The sequence below is a fragment of the Oenanthe melanoleuca genome, chromosome 1A (assembly GCF_029582105.1).
Source record: "Oenanthe melanoleuca isolate GR-GAL-2019-014 chromosome 1A, OMel1.0, whole genome shotgun sequence".
Classification (NCBI taxonomy): Eukaryota; Metazoa; Chordata; class Aves; order Passeriformes; family Muscicapidae; genus Oenanthe; species Oenanthe melanoleuca.
Window position 1 is genome coordinate 4,989,635 of NC_079334.1, and position 17,663 is coordinate 5,007,297.

General features: G+C 47.2%; 2 protein-coding genes across 2 annotated transcripts in view; one reads left to right on the plus strand and one right to left on the minus strand.

Annotated features, from left to right (window-relative positions):
* DENND11 (DENN domain containing 11) lies at positions 1 to 15,319 on the minus strand. Its single transcript, XM_056482651.1, has 9 exons — positions 14,863 to 15,319; positions 9,658 to 9,757; positions 8,480 to 8,638; positions 7,683 to 7,836; positions 7,304 to 7,442; positions 6,713 to 6,844; positions 6,372 to 6,522; positions 6,110 to 6,178; positions 1 to 5,029 (listed from the first exon to the last, which is right to left on the minus strand). Exons 1-9 carry the CDS (start codon positions 15,161 to 15,163, stop codon positions 4,834 to 4,836), a joined length of 1,401 nt encoding a protein of 466 aa, XP_056338626.1. The 5' UTR covers positions 15,164 to 15,319; the 3' UTR covers positions 1 to 4,833.
* The window catches only part of WEE2 (WEE2 oocyte meiosis inhibiting kinase), a 19,770-nt gene continuing 13,274 nt past the window's right edge, over positions 11,168 to 17,663 (plus strand). The window contains exon 1 of the mRNA XM_056482650.1: positions 11,168 to 14,490. The gene's annotated coding sequence lies outside the window, so the exon portion shown is untranslated. The remainder of the gene's footprint in view (positions 14,491 to 17,663) is intronic.

A 17,663-nucleotide genomic window follows, 5' to 3' on the forward strand; every position in this document is an offset into this window, starting at 1 on the left:
TTTCAAAAAGGTAAGCTTTAATTGTATTAAAAAATACCCGTGTTTTTAGTAAGCATTTCTCTACAGAGCCACAGGCCTATGGGAGCAACCACACATCTGCAAGATGCAAACAACATCAGAGCTGTTAGAATTACACCCAGCCTGCTGCAAGGGGTGAGATGGTGAGAACAGGCTCCTTGTTCTTCTGTACCATTATACAGGGAAAATGACTAATTCTCTTCCACAGCTCCCACTGCAATGTGATTCCTTGCTAGAGGGTAACCAAGAGGTCCTTTCAGAATTGGTATTGGTGATGCTGTTCTGATGTTGTGTGCCAATGATCATCTGAGACACAGGCTAGTATTTAAATACTCTTATCAGCATAAGTTAGCTTGGATAAATACCATTCAAGTAATTTTTCTTCTTCATCTCAGCTCAGAGTTCTTCCAGTATAGGGTAATTCTAGACTTCTGAATTGCAACATTCAGAGGGGGGGTGTGAGATAGACAGTACATAAAATAGGCAGGGGCTGAACCCACTGTTTACAGTGCTGAGGAAAGGACTCAGTTCTCAGGTTTCTGTCTGACAGCAACAGAAAAAAACTTTTCTTGTACAAACTCCAAGACAGGAAGGAGGAGTAGCATCCTAGGTCCCACTCCTGAAAACACTAATCCTGGCTTCAACTTACAGTCCATTCTAGAAGGGCTTAAAATACTGTAACATAAATAAAAAGGAAGGATAACAGTGTAGTGATGGACCAGCTCAAGGCACCTGTTTATTTTGACCACATTTAAACATTCCCATTTGAATGGTATGTTGCATTAACCAAGATCTAAAATCCTGGTTCACAGGCATTTAGTACCCTCTGTTTTAGAGAGATCACACTGTTAAGTCAGTACATTCCAGTCCCTTGTAAAAGACATTTATGTTGTCTTTTCCCATAATTTCTACACCACTGGTTTTGGGAAGGTTGGAAGAAGACAGCAACTAACTTAGAAGTAATGGTTAGGATGAGAGTGTGGCTTAGTGAGCATGCTTTTTACCTAGAATTTTGCTTTAGGATAGAGTGCCCTTGCCCTACTATTCCAGGAGCCACGGTCTTTCCACCTCCCAGAGAAAAGCATGGCTGTCCTTTGCATAGTCTGTGGCCAAGAGGGTCACAGCTACTGCCAGCCTTTTACTCATTAACTTTGACAGGTGTTAAAATGAGCTATTACCATAACCCTGCTTTATTCAATAACCTGTACAGGGAGCTACTTCCTCTTGAAAAGGTGATGGAATTTTCTTCTGCCATAAGAATGGTGGACAGTCAAGCACAGCTCCTGGGACAGCCATGACCACTGGCTGTAAGACAGACTGCAGTAAGTACCTCATGTATGCTAGTAAAGAAGGTAGTAGCATCTCTGTAAGACAAATCTGAATTATGATTCCATAAAGTGCCTTTCTTCTAGTAGTTCTTTATTGTACCTGGCTCTATGCAGCTCAGCCTAACCTTGCAGTGAGAAGACTTTTGGATGATTTCACTATCTGGTATAGTGTTGCTTGTTCAGATTGAAAACTTAGCTTTTATGTCTCTCATAAGCTTTACCCTTCAATGCAGATAGTACAAGTAGTAATAGCTCATTGCTTGATTATATATTTCTAGTGCAGTTTGAATTAAGATGCAGTTAGGAAGCTCTTGTTCTCCTGGTTCAAGTCAATCAGGTACCAGCTGAGAACCTGCACTGGCTGTCCAATGCCTTGAGTTTTGAGGACACACTGGGGCACAGCATAGACCTGGTTACTGTAACCACCATTCAAACCTGGGCTCTGATCACAGCAACTGACCAGAGACATTACACCCAAGAAACTGAAGGCACCACTGTAAAGGCAAAGTACTTCAAAGGGAAAAGAGAAATCAGCAATATCCTATCTTATGCCACACTTCCCTCCCTCTTTTGATTGAAAACACACAGTAGATGTCTCCCAGCTGCTAGTATGCAACAAAGCACCGAGTGCCCAGGAGGGGATTTTAAATATCTGTACATAAGTTTTACTTTGAATTATGTTATTTTCCTGAAAAGATAAGACTCAGTTAAACTGCTTCCACAGAATAGTCCTTCATGTTCCAAGCTATAACAATTTGTTTCTATTATGTACCCATTACCCATTTCTCGAGAACTTTCCACATGTGGCAAAAATAAAAGCAGTGTCTTTTGGAAAAGGAGTGCAGGTGAAAGCACTTTTGCAGCTTATCAAACAAGGAAGGGTTAGGAGAGAGAAGTCTTATTCTGTTTTCTGCTGGAAAACTTCCTGACTTTTGTAGCAGTTGCCTGCCAAGAGAGACTTGGTAGAGAAGCAAAATTACAAGGAAGAACAAAATAGGCTGCAGTCATCCAACTGGATGTAGCACATGGATGCCACTACAGTAATCTTCACTTTGATGCTTCTGCACCCATACATACTACTGCTAACAACTGAGGACCTAATTTCTGCAAAGCAGAGGCTTAATAAATGTCAGAGAGGAATTTCAGGAGCTTCTGCTCAGTGGGCTCTGGCAGTGCTGTCTACTGGACCTCATGTTCCAACAGCTTGTAAACAGTGCTCTAATGCAGGGTGTTAGCCTCTGACTGCAGTGCAATTTCAACATCCAATCAAAGGTTTGTTTCTGTTCAGTTTAGCAAAAGAACGACTGACAAAGAGAATAGAAAGTCATTAACAACTGACCACAGCTAAACTGTGTAACAAACCTGCAAGAAAGTGAGAAGTTTGCTAGAGACTAGTTTCAGTTTCCTTTTTTTTTCCTTTTGATGTCTGAAGAAGTGACAGCAATACAAGGGCAGCTCAGCTGCACTTCCTCAGGAATTGTCACTGCAGACAGCATGTTAGAACAAGTGGAAGTTAGAGAAAAAAAGTATGGAGGTTGTAGGCCACTTTTATACTTCAGGTGTCAATTTAAAAACAAAGCCATTTAAGGAAGAGAGACTGGTCTTTCCATTAAATGATACTCAGGTGTATATACCTCTTTCTACATTTTTTTCCCCAACCTTCTAAGGATGATTATGTTACAGTTGTTGTGAGAAATTGACATTGAACAACAGCATATTTTCTTCTGTACAGAAACATCCAAAGCCTTCAAAAAGCAGCCAGGGGAGTGACCGCTCAGAGACAGGCAAATTGCAGGAACAACTGCCTCCTCCTTTTCAGAGGGAGACAATCCACAGAGAGTATGCTTGGAGAACATTGGCCTCACCTGTGTTCAAAAACGTGCTGACCTGCTTTAAAGTGAGTGAGATCTCATTGGTTCAGGCTCTGTCTCATCCTATAAAATGCTAGGACAAGTGGATACATCAGCTACAGTTTGCATTCCTTCAGTGCACAGAAAGCCTCCAAGGGTGCTGAAATATGTAACAATAGAAGCAGCAACTAATCAGCTATGGCCACAGTTCAGGAAGAACAGTCAGCTTAAAGCTGATATTGCTACTGGCTGAAGGATTTAGAGCAAAGCTGCGTGTCACACCTAGAACCCACAGTACCATTCTTGGATTTTGCATGGCAAAGGGATTACTCTTTACTGGGATAACCTTCCTGGAAGTAATGACTAGTCCTTCAGGAATTGAATCCTGTTCTTTCCACGGCATAAGAAAACATCTGTTTCATGTGGTTCTACAGCTCTGCCCAGGAAAAAAGACAGACTTGCTTTTAAACATTGTTCTTAGCAGCTGGGCCACATAAGAATACCAAACTCCAAGGGAACCTCCTGCAAACTTCAGTTGTTCCAGCTGAAAGGTCTGTTCTCTGTCTCACAAGGAAAGCCAGGGATAGCAGCAGGGAGTGCTGAAGGATCAATAAAAGGAGGATTAGCAGACAATTAGTGTTAAAGCAAAGGAGCAACAAGTCCCATCAGTTGCAAAGGAAGGGCTAGTGACATTAGTTAAAGCATACTTCTATACCCCAACCAGTCCAGCACCCTCTAAGCTGAGGCTGGAGAACAAAGTGACTGCAAAGTGGCTCAGTGGTGTTGGTCCCTGTTAAATGGGAGACCATCTTGCTGGTTTGAAGATTTTAAACCAAAGCAGCAGGTGTGATACAACTAAAAACCAAAGGAGGTGGTGGGATGGATTGAGGAGAGAGGGTGCTCTTCTCCAGCTGTGAGATAGATAGGTGTAGTCTCTGCCAGTTTAGAGCACCTCAGATGCTGGAAGTGCTGCTCCAGTAAGCAAAGTCATAAGGTCCTGTAGCATCCCCAATTCCAAACTTGCTTCTGCCATTTACAAGGAAAGGTGGCTTTACTTCAATTCTCCTTAAAGTTGGGTGAGAAGTGTTTAAAGGAGTCCTGGTTCTTATCACTGGTTTAATTGTCCCCACCAATAAACTTTGTAGGAGTTATTTATGAGACTGGGCCATTAACAGCTTGTGCTGAAGCCCATTTCAGTCCCCAAGTGGAAGTGGGTGTTGATAGGAGGATTTTCCAGCCAAGTCTGAAAGCTCAGCTATAGCATTTCACATTGGTTGTCATCAAACAAAGTGCTTTCCTGAAGTCTTCAGCCCTCAGGTATCCAGGCTAGGCCAAAACCTAGCTATCACTGGCAACAGTGAAGTTTGGTGCAAAGGTGCCACTGGTCCTAGCTAGACAAAACAAAAAAACACAAATGAAAGGGAAAGGGAGACAAAACCAAAAGGAACCCTACAGCAGGTACTCACTGGGAAGTTGAGTGTGAGAAAATAAAATCACATTTTGTTTTAAAATTATAAATACTCTCCATATAAAGTTATTAAATAACTGTGGCTGTGGTGAGTTCCAGTGATCCTCCTAAGCAAGGCCTGGTAGTCTTTAAAAAGTGATCTTTGCTCCTCATCTCTCTTGCCCTCTGTTTAAGTGCAGCAGGGGTTGTCAATGACTAGCATAACATCAATGCCATACACTTCCAGGAGGTCCATAAGGAAACTTCTGTCCCCTTGGGGATCCAGGCCCATGCCTCGTGCGTGGTCAGCTGTCAGTGTCTTGTCCTGGCTGGCTGACACCTCCATCAGCGTCTGGAATATGCGGTTGTTCTGCTCCATGAAAAACCTACAGGGTAAAGTCAGTGCAAGTGACACATTGGACCTCCAAAAAGTGTATTTGCCAGAGCCCCAGAACTGCATTAACCCCCTTCAGCCAGAGATCCCACCTTGTTAGGTGGCACTGTATTACTTTTCCATTTGCTCTACGGGTGACCCAGAATAAACAAAGATAAAGCAGTAACTTTGAACTGACAGCAGTACTCCCATCTGTGGGTGGATTTCCCTCAGAAGAAGCCACCTTATCAGCTAAAGTGTGTTCTGTAGTCACCAAGCAGGTATATCACACCTACCACTGCCCTAGTGTAAAGGAGGAAACAGTGTTGTCACCCATCTGATAAGCCAGTGGGTAAATAAATCCTTCACTATTGGTGCAGAACACACCAGTGAGAGCTACTTCTTACCTGTTGCTTTCCTGGAAACACACAAAGCTATTCAGAAAGAGCTCTGGCTACACCTGTGAAGCTCAACAACCAGAGCTCTGCCCCGACAGCCCTTCACACAGTTTCATCCCATTACTTCTCACCTGCTGCAGAGTGTGAACAGCAACAGGCAGTGAAGGCCTTCAGAGGTGGTAGACATATGGTTTTTATCTAATTTTATCTAACTCCCACTCTACATCCAGTTCTGGTTCCTCTGCTTGCCAGGTATGAAGTCAGCCACACCAGTGGGCCAATCCTCCACATGCAGGTCTTGCCTCCACACTGTACCAACCCCCAGCATGGTACAGTGCCTGCTCCCCACAAACATTGTCCTTTCCAGAGCCAAATGTTCTGGCAAGAAAAATCCTATAGTGCTTATGTTTGCAAGGCCATTCTTACATCTCTAATTGTGTTTTAAAAATTCATTTCTCTGTCTCAGCACATAAGCAACCCCAGTGGATACTTCATTTTGGCTTCTCAAAAGAAAAGGAAGGTGATCTGAAGAGGAAGAGCCAGTCTGTTTTTAGAATCCTAGAGGAAGAAAGCTAACTAAGGAATTATGTCAAACATGCTGTCTCATAATATGCCAAACAATGCAACACAAAATCAGTGCAAGAGGCTCCCTAAAACTAGCAGTGTCCAACAAAGTATTAGAGGTAGCCACTCACAAGATGAAAAGGTCCTCTTCACAGGAGCTGCAATCCTCACCCACTTCTTGAGAATACATTAACATCTGCCTGAGAGAAGGGAGACAGGTTAATTGCACATACCTACTGTGAACCTGAAAGCTTTATGAGACAACCAGAATCTTCAAGAGATGAGCTGAACCACTGGGATGTTTTGAAAATACTACAAGGAGGAAAGCACAAAGGAGCAGTGTCCCCTGTATTCCACATCTGCTGTCAGGACCACCCAGATGTCTGTGATTACCTTTGGTCATTGAGCCGTCTGTACTTCTCCTTGTCAGCATTGTTAATTTTCAGGAGTGGTTGCAGATGTTCGTGATGCGTCTTCACATTCTGGTTGTCCACGTAGACATCGTAGAGATCCCGTTTCTGCTCAAAGATCTTTTCTGTCGTACCTGCCAAAAGCAGAGAAGATTTTCAGAGCAGCCTGTTGATTTCCCAGCAGACCAACTGTTCTCTCCTGCTTGCATAGTTAGTCATTCCGTGCACAACCTATTTCTCATCAGTTCTATTCCAGAGTCTGGTGTCTCAAGACATTTTGCAGCCTGAAGCTAAAAACAATCATGCCTAATCCATCATACTTACAGGCCACGTATGATACTTCTGTCTCCAGCATTTCTATGTCTGCCACATTCACATAGAAGAAAGGTTTGGACTCTGGGACAGTTCCTCCAAGACCAGGAAGAGAAACATTTGCAAGGCAACAGCAGCAATACACTGTGGACAAAAGAAGTACATCCTGAGATGCTTTTGGTTTCCCTCAAGGGCACTCTGAGCCCCACTTGCCCAGTTCTCCCACAGGCCTCTCTGAAAACAATGGTCAGAGCTCTGAAATGCCCTTGAACATCAGAACTTCTCAAGTGATGACATCCTGTTTTGCATAGGAAATAATCAGGTCTCCCACAGGAATCCCACAGTCTAGAATCCAGTCAGTGCTCTTCTAGTCCTGTGCTGACAGGAACTCAGTTTGACAGTGCCAGCTGTGTCCTTACTCACGAAGCCTGAAGAAAAGCATTTGGTAGGAAGCGTGTAAATGCAGACTAAATGGTATCTTCATAGGCATGGTCACAATGCATTTTGAAGCCCTGCACGAGTCTGTCCCCTCAGTACTCACAAGCATTTCTGCAGTGCATTAGCCTACTAGATCAGAGCTCTGCAGTGTCCCTGGAAACATACCTCTATAGCAGACAACTCCAACTGGGGGCGGTGAAAATATCAGTATGCGCTTGCGCAGCAGGGCAAACTTCCAGAGGACGAGGATCTGCTCACCGAAGAATTTGATGAACTGAGACATACAGCCAGCAGGGTGTGTGATCTGCAGGTGGAGAAGAAGGGAAGAAAACAGCTCAGAGGTGAATCAGGGACACATGCACAGATGCTAAGTCTAAATGTGGGAGCAAGACCAGCACACAGCTTGCAACAGTCCAAGTAACAAAATCTTATCTAAAGCAGCCTATGAAGTGCAGGAGTGACTGCTTACATAAAGGAGTATGAGGCACCAGCAAGGAGCAGCAGCTCTCTGCCCATTCCTGCAGGCCTCAGGCACCTGCCTCACCTTCATCTCTGGGTACATGTATCTGTGGATGGAAGGCAGCCAGTGCACAGGTTGCTGAGAGCTTGGGGTGCCCTTGCTGTCAGGGAGAACTCCTTTCTTGTCATCGTAGAATGCCTCTAGATGGGAGTAGTGCCCTGGCATCTCCAGCTGGTGTCTGGAAAAGAAAAGAGAAAAGGGGAGATCTGAAGTGTGTCCAGACTATTTGTTTGGTGCCTTGCCCCCAGCAAACATCTGCTCTCCCAGCTAAAAGGGATCCTGGGTGCCTCAGTTGCACAGACTCATCCAGGAGGGCTGAAGAAACACCAGGATTACCACATTATGCACAGGATGGCACAGGCAGCAAGCTGGGGTGTGCATAGGACTGGTCCTGTTTTAAATACACTCAGGCAGGAACAGCTGTCTTTGCTACCATCACCATTTTTGCTGCTAGATCCACTCAACACAACTGAAGCCCACAGCTAGCCAGGATCACCATTAGATAATTAGAAGCCTTTTGTAAGCCCCTAGAAGGCAAGAAGGAGAACTTCTTGTTCTCTCAGCTCTCCTTGTGACACTGATGTCTGCCTACAACAACTAGGGTTTGACTAGCATTTGACTGGCCTGTTAGGAAGGAACAGACTGCTGCTAATCAGTTCCTTGTCTCCTTCACACTGTGAACCTGTAACACTTTCTGGAGAAACAGCCAGTCAAGGAAATCACAGCAGGGCATTGTCACTGAATCCTCACTTGCTCTCCATAGAAGGAACATTACCTCTCCCAGGTGGGGAATAGCCAGGCTCATTCCCAAGGGATCTTACCTGACCTGGTTCTCCAGGAAGTGCATGTACCTATAGAGCAGAGTGTAGGAAGGGGAGAGGATGCCCACGGACTTCATGCGGGCACCGCGCTCCAACTCGCTCTCCACAGGCATGTTGGCAAAGCAGGCCAGGCCAAAACACAGCCCTTTCCTGAAATAGCTGGGGACAAAGCGTGACAGAAGGGTTAACATTCAAAAGAGGAAGAAAGAAAGGTAACTGAGTGCTAAAATTACTGATTTGTGAAGGTATTTTCTCCTGAAATGCCACTCTGCTAGCTGAAGGGCTGAGAACAGCCCAGTCTTCTCAGCAGCAAGACAAAATACTTAAGGCAAGAGTTTCCAAGAGTTCCCACTAAAGTCACGTCACAGGCTGATAAGGAATGCAAGTAAATAAATAACTTGTAAGGCAGACCAACAGAATGCATGATTCAGTCAGTGCAGAGCCCTTCCTCCAAGGAGGAAGCCTGCAGTGAATGCAGTGCTGAGCACAGTTCAGCTACCTGGTCATATTTTGGGTGTGCCAGCACACTGAAGCACACTGATTATCAGACTGCAAGGGTTCAGTTCACATGCCTTTAAGACAGTAACTGTTATTCTTGACCAAAAGGAATTGTGACACTGCAGTTCATTGCAAAATGTTGCTGCATTGCAACATTGGGTTAGCAGCATGCAGAAAATTCCTCTCTTAAGTGTATCCACTGAAGGAGCTAGCAAAGAAGAAAGTGAGCAAGACCTGTTTGTAACAACACTTAAAGGAAACAAAAGCCCTGCCAGAATTAAGAACATTTTTCTAAGTCCTGTTCCTGCAAAATCCTTCCCATTTCAGTCCTGCCATTGCTTGCCCTTCACCCTGGGCCTCTGCTGACAGTCTCAACAGTGGCAGGGCAGATCATTTGCCCAGTAAAATTAAAATTAAAATTTGCACACCAGTAAGAAGCTGGCCTGCCCCAGTTGGCCTCCACAGGCAAAGAGCAGATCCCTGCAGCTAGCTGGTTTTTAATAAGACACTGAAAGTGTCTGAAAAGTATCTTTGGCTCAGGTAGAAACAGTTTAGCAAGCAGGTTTCTGCAGGAGCCTAACTTCCTAGATAGTATTTTTCTTGCAGGTTCTGAATTAATAGCTGGTGGTGTAGATGCACAATTAAGAAAGGAAGAAGCAATACAGCTCAGATGTACTCACATGAAATCTGACTGGATTTTGTGGGACCCGCTTGCCATGGATTTGAATTCCACACCTTCCAAATCTATATCTTGGGGTAAACACCATTCCACCATGTTGCCTGCAGAGAAGCAAATTAATTTGGGTAAGTTTGGATGCAGTACTCATTTCTGAAATGCATACATTGTCAATAGGAAGTTGTTGCTTTTCTAACCCTGTAACAGTGCCCAAACACAGCTCCTGAACTCCTAAACTGTCACAGACAGCAGGTGACTTACAATATGCCACACAACTCTTGCAAATGTTACTTCTTGTAGCACAACATTTGGGGACACTTCTGAAGCTAGTGCTATTTTATGGGTTTATCCTTGATAAGATTAATCACAGAGCAGCTATGATTTTACCTGATGGTGGATAAGCTTTGGTCTACACAAGTGTCCATCCCATACAGAAAGAACAAAAGGACAGACTATTGCTCTTTAGGATGAGTTTCTGGGATAGTTCACACCATCACCAGTATTGTTCTTTGCCTGTGCTTGGCAGATCTGGTCAAACAGAAACCCCTAAGCCATCATCCAAGTCATCACTTCTTCCCTGAAATCTCTCCTATTTTCTTTAGGATAGGAGGAGTTAGCTGCAGCTTTATATGGAGGCTGAGGTGATCCAAGCACTGCAATGTATTTGTGTATGCTAGAATAACCAACAAAAAAGTACATAAATTACAAGATCAAGATCAGCAAACATCTGTCACCTGCCAACCCAGCCAGAAAGCATGTTCTTTTTCAGGGGAAAAGGCCACCTGAGGAGCCAGCCTGATCCTGGAGCAGATACTATCAGAGAAGTCATAAAATGTCCCTAAAGCAAATGAAGTCCAACAAGTTTACCATGGCCTAAAAAAGGGGTGACTTCTCACACCTTCCCATGCCAGCACTTCAGAGCCCAGCCTGCTCACCTGGACATTCCCACTGCACTGATGATGAGATGTGCTCCAGATTTACCCACTGAGCTTCTGTTCTGTCAGTCTGCCCACAGCATTTGAAGTCATGTGGCTTAGTTTTAAAAAAAAGGCAAACAAACCAAAATTCTTCAGGATAATGCAATGGCAGATGCAGCACAAAGGTTCTTCCCACTGGTTCGCTCCTTTCCCTGCCCTTTGGGGTGAGCATTCCAGCTGTGCTTGTACATTTGGAAGGGCCTTACACTCAGCCAAGATTCTTGGAGATATTTAAATCTGAGCCCTCATTTCTTAAGCCTGTCTTTTGTCTCATTACTCATACTGCACAAGTATATGCCTGCACAGGAATAGGCCTTAGCTACTGACATTTAAATAGGCTATTTTTCTTCTCACATAGATGCTGTATTCAGCAGACCTCCCCCAGCCCTGCCTGGCAAGGACTTCAAAAACACCAGCAGCGTTAGGCATGGCAACAGGAGAAGCTGTGCATGCAAGTGCCCACTTGCTGTGCACCAGCAGAGCTCTCCCACAGAGCTGGGCTGGCCAGGAGCAGCAGCAGCCTCGTGACCCCGAGCACAGCCCTGTGCAGTCACACACAAAACCACAGAGCTCTGCTGTGCAGTGCCTTGGCCTCTGAGGCGTGTGAAAGGCTGGCAGAGAGAGCACTGACATCATAGCAGCCCGCACACTCCCCTGGGGGGCTGGCACAATATATATAGATGGTGGCTTTTGTTGTTCAGGGTTTGTGTGTGCCTGTTTGGCTTGCCTTTTAAAAGTGCAAGACCCTTCCTTGAAAGCATGAGGAAGTCAACCTTGAGACTGTTGCCTCATAACCACGAAATTGTGGTTAAGGCCAGATGTGCTTTTAAGCCTTGCCCCACAGAGGATCCCTCATTGGTCATTACCTGCAGATTAACAGATCCATAGGCAAGAGTGCCAGCAAGAGCAAAGGAAGATTGGCTTTGCTCACTTTACTCACAAACACTATCAGCTGGTGTTGAGGTGGATGTGGCTCCCCTTCTACAGCAGCAATAAGGAAAGGATGCCGTGAAACAGATCTGTACCCTGCAGGTGACCTCAAAACCAGCTCTCTTATCATGCAGCTTTTTTTTTTTTTTTTTTTTTTTTTTTACTGGGATCTGTCAGGAGCAACCTGCACCTGTGCTCCTGGCTGTTCCTCACGCCACCCTGCCCTATGAACACGCGAGCGACGTGGCAGTTGCAGAACAAACGCGGAGATTACAAAGTAGGAAAGTCAGTCTGGCCAAACAGGAGAACAAACAAAGGAGAGACTTCACCCAGATGTGACACGACTGCCAGCCTGACCAAGAAACCAGAGGAGGGAGGAGGGAGCAATGCTGTACAAAAACAGGAAGCATTGCCCTTCCCTGTGGAGAAAGCAGCTCTCGTGCCTACAGGAAACTTTCCAAGTGAGAGTCACCCAGCCTTAGAGAGCAGGCCAGTGATTTTGCTAAGAGTCAGATCTGCAGATCTGATCTCCTGGAAGCTGTCTCCCATCTTCAAGTTAGGTCTGGGCCAGCACTCGTTTTCTAGTGTGCAAAGTTAAGGATGTTCTTCCTCTTGTGTTTTCTTTCCACTGGATTTTCACATCCTCACAAAGAAGATACTGGCACCAGCATTTGGGGGCATCACCTGGCCCTCCTCACTATTAGATGTTTCCCACGGCTTTTAGGGTCCTCAGCTGTGCAATGCTGCCATGTTGTGCCAGGACAGGGGAAGTATAAAGTGCAACCTAAACATCACACTCACTCCACTTCCTGCATGGAAGAAATGCGGGACAGAAAAACAGAATATTTGCATGTTCACTGGTGCAAAACACATTACTCCTCTCTCTTCCCTCCTTGTCTCTCTCCATTACAGACTGTGTGGGACCTCCACAAGGGTGACTGTTATCAGCTGCCCCACAGCAGCAGTGAAGAGAGCTCCTTCTCAAGTGCCACAAGCAGGTGAGGCCAGCACTGATCCAGAAGCTGCCTCTGGCTCTTATGTCAGTCACTCACACGAACTGACAGCCACAGGGACACCAGAACTGTGACAGTGACCTGGCAACCTCATAACCTACCTTTGGAAACTCATCACATGCAACTGCTATACACTGAGCTTGTCTGCTTCAAGCCCTTCTAAATTTAGGAGGGAAGCTGTTATGTTCTTTATCAGCATGGTCACCACTTCATGCTTCTACAGTAAAACCTCTCTTGCCCACCTATTTGCCTGTAGTTGAGCAGACACTACCTGGCAAAACCACCTGCACAGCCACCACCAGAAGTTCAGCTGTTCCTGTTCCTCAGCAAGCTGCCAGAGGTGCTCTGCTGTGCTTTTCCTGGGCAGGATCAAGCAGGTTTCCAGCTCATACACCAACTGGATGATTTCCTTTAAGTCACACACAATACAAACATTACAGAAGTCCTTCACACTATCTGATGTGATTCCCATATTCTCTTTTTGACCCTAGCAAGTTCACACCACTGCAACTTCATGATCTTTTTCCAAGTCCACACCCTCAGCAGGGCACTTTGCTCCCAGCTGTACAGCTGACATTTGCTGGTATATTGCTCACAGTCCTATCATCCAAGCTGGGTAGCAGCAGGAGGCTGAATCTTCCTGGACTTGACAGACTACTCCAAGGCTGATGACACCCAGCATTAACTGCACATCAGATGTGAGAAGAGCTGTTGCCCAACTTTCTCTGGACTTCATTCAAAGCAACAGCTGGTTCAGAAAAACTCCTAAGAAAGCTCAGCTTTCTGCCAGCTCTCAAGAAAATCTCACTACTTCATAGAAGGCATATGCTGTTGGATTGAAAGACAACCTGCTGTTGCTGCAGTCATCCAGACTCTTTCATGTTTTGCATACTTGGGAGAAACACCTCCATTTTCCATCTCCTGGTGGAAAGATGACATCCAATCTCATTTCAGATTTTTGTGAGTGAAGAGCCTCTGACCTCTAGACTGAAGACACTTCTCTCTGGTGCAGTATGAAAGGGTAACCTCTCAAAACCCTTGGGTGTTTTGGGACACAGCAGCCATGCTGTCTGACAGTGGGCATTGCTGACAGCACATCACACCAGCAGCTACATCCTGTTCATTGCTTCCTTAGGATTTTCAGTTCAAGACCAGCACTCAGTCTTCACTACCAAGGCCCTCTTGTGAGCATGATGTCAGGTACTTTCCCCTTCCACTGAAGAACCAACCTCAGTGTGCTTTACAGACCTCTTTCCTGTCTCTTGGACTTTTGCTGTGCATTTGCTAAGGCAGTGCCTGTCTAGAGAAGAAAGAGAAGCTCGGTCTCACATCTGGATGCAAATGCACTCCTGAGTCTCCATCTATTGCTTTTTAAACCCAGATTGGTGCCAAAAGACCCAACAATGTGTCTCAGGACATCAGACCCTTCTGCACAGCAATACCTGTGTTCACAGGTGCAAGGCAGGTGGTAACTTCATATCTGTGTCCTAGCATCCTGTTTTGTGGATACTGTGGGAGCAGCAGGATTGGAAAACAAAGTTAAGACATTTTCTGAAATGCTGATTTACAGGTTTGAAATTAATAACCTTTGGCAATAGTGATACAACACCACAGTCCAACAGCACTGAGAGGGATGGATATGGCAGTGAGAAGTGAAAAATACACTCCCTTGCCCCTCTCCTCTGGATTGCAGCACTCCTTCAAAGCACTAAGTGCCAGAGATCCCACCAGAGGCCAGCCCGTAAACACACTGGTCACCAAGAAATACGCAGCTGAGCCGCCGCTGCTGCTGGTGATCATGCCCTGCGAGGCTGCTGGATTCACGCCTGCCACAAACGCCATCCATCACGGATAGCTGCGGGCAGGTCTGCGCCACTCCACGGAGACAGAAGGATGCTCTCAAGACGCTGCTAACAGGTTGGTGCCCTCCAGGCAGCCTAAACCGGGGCACAGGGGATGCCCCAGCGCCGTGCACAAACTCCCTGCGCTGCGGGGGAGATACATCCATCCCTCTCCTCGGAGCGGCACCAGGCGCGGCGCCTTCCTCCCGCCAGAACTTCTTCTCGGAGGGATGGAGACCCAAAGCCATCCATCCCCCTCCTGCTCCGTTCTCGGCACATGCCCACGGCCCCGGTCCCGACACCGGCAGCCGGGGGAGCAGAGGGTCCCCGGGAGGCGGGATGGGGGGAGCATCCCCGATGGATGCCCGGTCCCGGCCGCATCCATCTTCCTCCAGCGGCACCGGGAGAGCCCCAGGCCCGGCCCCAGCCCGCCCCCGGCGCCGCTCACCCGTGCGGGGGTCGAAGGTGACCACGAAGACGGCCACGATCTGGTCCTCCTCCGCCTCGGCCCGCGGCGGCCCCGCCGCCTCCGCCGGCCGCTCGCCGTCCCACGGAGCCGCGCTCCAGCCGCCGCCGAGCCGCCGCCCGCCGCTGCCGATACCGCCGATACCGCCAATGCCGCCGGTGCCGCCGATGCCGCCGGTGCCGCCGGTGCTGCCGGTGCCCGGCTCGGCCGCGGGCGGCGGCGCCGACACGGCGGGGCCCTCGGCCCAGAACAGCAGCGGCGCCTCGTCCGAGCGCTCCACCATGGCCGGGCCGGGCCGGATGGACCGAGCGGGACAGGGATCAGCCGGGCCGAGATGAACGGGGCCGAGATGGAGCGAGCCGAGCCGCGATGATCGCGCCGAGCCGAGCGGAGCCGAGCGCAGCCGCACCCCCGGCGCACCGGCGGGCGCGGGAAGCGAGGGGCGGGAGCTGGGGTGTCACCGGCGGGGCGGGGCCGGGACGGAGCCGGGGCAGATCCCCTGGAGGAGCGCCGGGAGCCGGGGACAGCCCCGCTGCCCGCCTTCTGTCCCCCCCGGGCTGTGACCCCAGTGCCGGGCGGCTGCTTGTCCCAGCCCGGTTACAGCCGTCCTGCTGGGAGAGCCACGGGAATGGGGCAGAGCAGCCTCGCATCCCCTCAAATGGCTGTGGTGAAAGCTGCGAGCTGCAAATCTGAACGGGTCACGGATACTGACCCAGTATATACTGATATGCGTGTATATCTATCTATCTATCTATCTATCTATCTATCTATCTATCTATCTATCTATCTCTCTCTCTCTCTCTCTGTGCACCCCTGTGCTACAGAAGGATGTGAAGTTTTGGGCAGAACAAGCAGAATCAGCTTGAGGTTGAAAGATGGGGACACAAGCATGACCACGGCATCTACAGGCGGCCAACTTCTTGGTAATTGCTGTCCTCCTTGTACCACCACCAATGTCATTAAGTGTCATTAGGATGAATTTGGTTCCCTAGGTCTTTCTGATTAATTGAATTACCCAATTAAGCTGACCACAATTAAAAGGAAGATATTGTCATAAGAGCCTTAATTGTCTAACTTTTTTCCTGTTGAGCAGTTCTGAGTGTTCAATACCCCATTAAGAAACCCATCATCAAGTTTCCTCAGCAGTGGGGTTTGGTTTTTTTCTCCTTTTTTTGGTAACATTAGCATCCATTTGCTGTTTGCTTCATTTCAGACAGCTCCAACACTGAGTGGGCATTTTGTTTTGCAAAGCCCATGCACCAAGTTTACTTTGCAGAGCTATAGACTAGAGTAGGTGGTTTTTAGCAGATGGAGTTTTTCATAGAAGGTGACTGGTAAAGAAAAAAAGAAACAAACCCTGCACAATATTTTGTTACTGTGTAAAGAAAAGCCAGATTCTGCAAATACTTGGCCACATGCTTTGCTTTAGCTGTATAGACAGTGCCAATCTTCATTTGGATGAATATATTTTTGCATGTTGGTGATGCTGAAGTGACAGCTCGTTTCTATCTTCCTTTCCACAGTAGTGCTGCTACAAATGTCAAGTGTCTGTCCTCCAGTAGTCTAGGCAGGAAACAAACCCCAAATAAGAATTCCTTCATGACCCACACAAGCTATTTGTGGTGCAGAGCTGCTCCTGGCCCCCTCAGCAGTGCAGTCACACCAGCACTGCCCCAGCACGAGGGAGGATGCAGTGGGAAGAGCAGCAGTGACAGAGAGCAGGAGCTGCCAGTGCTGGCTCTGGGATGTGTGGAACATCACCATGGTCTGAGCTCCCAGCTTTGCTGAAAAAACCCATGGGACAAGTGACCTGCTGGTACCAGGGCAACTGATTTGGCTTTGACCAGCAATCCCAGCCTGCTGAGAGCACACTCTTTGTTGGATACATACAAAAAACAGAGGCCACATTTTCTACTGTTTTATTATTTCACCAAAATCGAAAATATATAGGCTGGAAGACAATATTATCCTTTTAGAAATAAAAACTCTACTTCAAAAGAAAAGTAACACCTTTTCCCTCCAGCTGAGGGCTCAGGAAATTGTAATCAGGTCTTTGAACAGTCCAGGCTCCTGGTCCTGGCTCAGGATAAGGCACAGGGAGGTGCAGCAGCAGCTGCATTTCAGGCTAAGAGAGAAATACTGCAACCTCTGGGCCAGATGCAACCAGTACTGGGCTCCTGGCATGTCCTCCTGAGGCTGTGTTGGTGAATTGTTTTGGATTTTGCATCAAATTCTGTATCAAATGGATTGTTCATCACAGTCTTAGCCAGCAATTTCAGAGACCCATATGGCCATACTTTCCATTTAAGGGACAGTTTAGGAGAGCACAGAGACCTCAGAGCAATGTGGCCCTGTGTGTTGTGGTGGGAATTGCCCCTGATGTGTGCAAAGGAAAGCAGGTGCTGCTTCTGCCATCTCCCATGGGCTGCAGCCACTTGCAGCCTCTGCACATCCTTCCAGCTGCTCTCCTCCAGGCTAAGAAAAAAGGCTGCTGGAACCTTATTCCCAGTTAGTTAAAACTTGCTCTAGTCCCACTTTGAAACACAGGTTGCCAAAGGCTCAGAAGATTCCTGTTTCTCAGAAAGAGGTGCAGTGAGGGGAGACGCTGACCTGCTCCCAGGGAGACCCGTGTATGGCTCCTAACTCTCCCCTGAAGTCTTATAATGACACATTCATCCATAAATCTCTACATTATAAATTAGGCTAATGGCCTCTCCATGCAGACTGCAACTAACTAACTGCCCAAACTAACACATGCAGGAAGTGAAATTCAGATTTAAGGA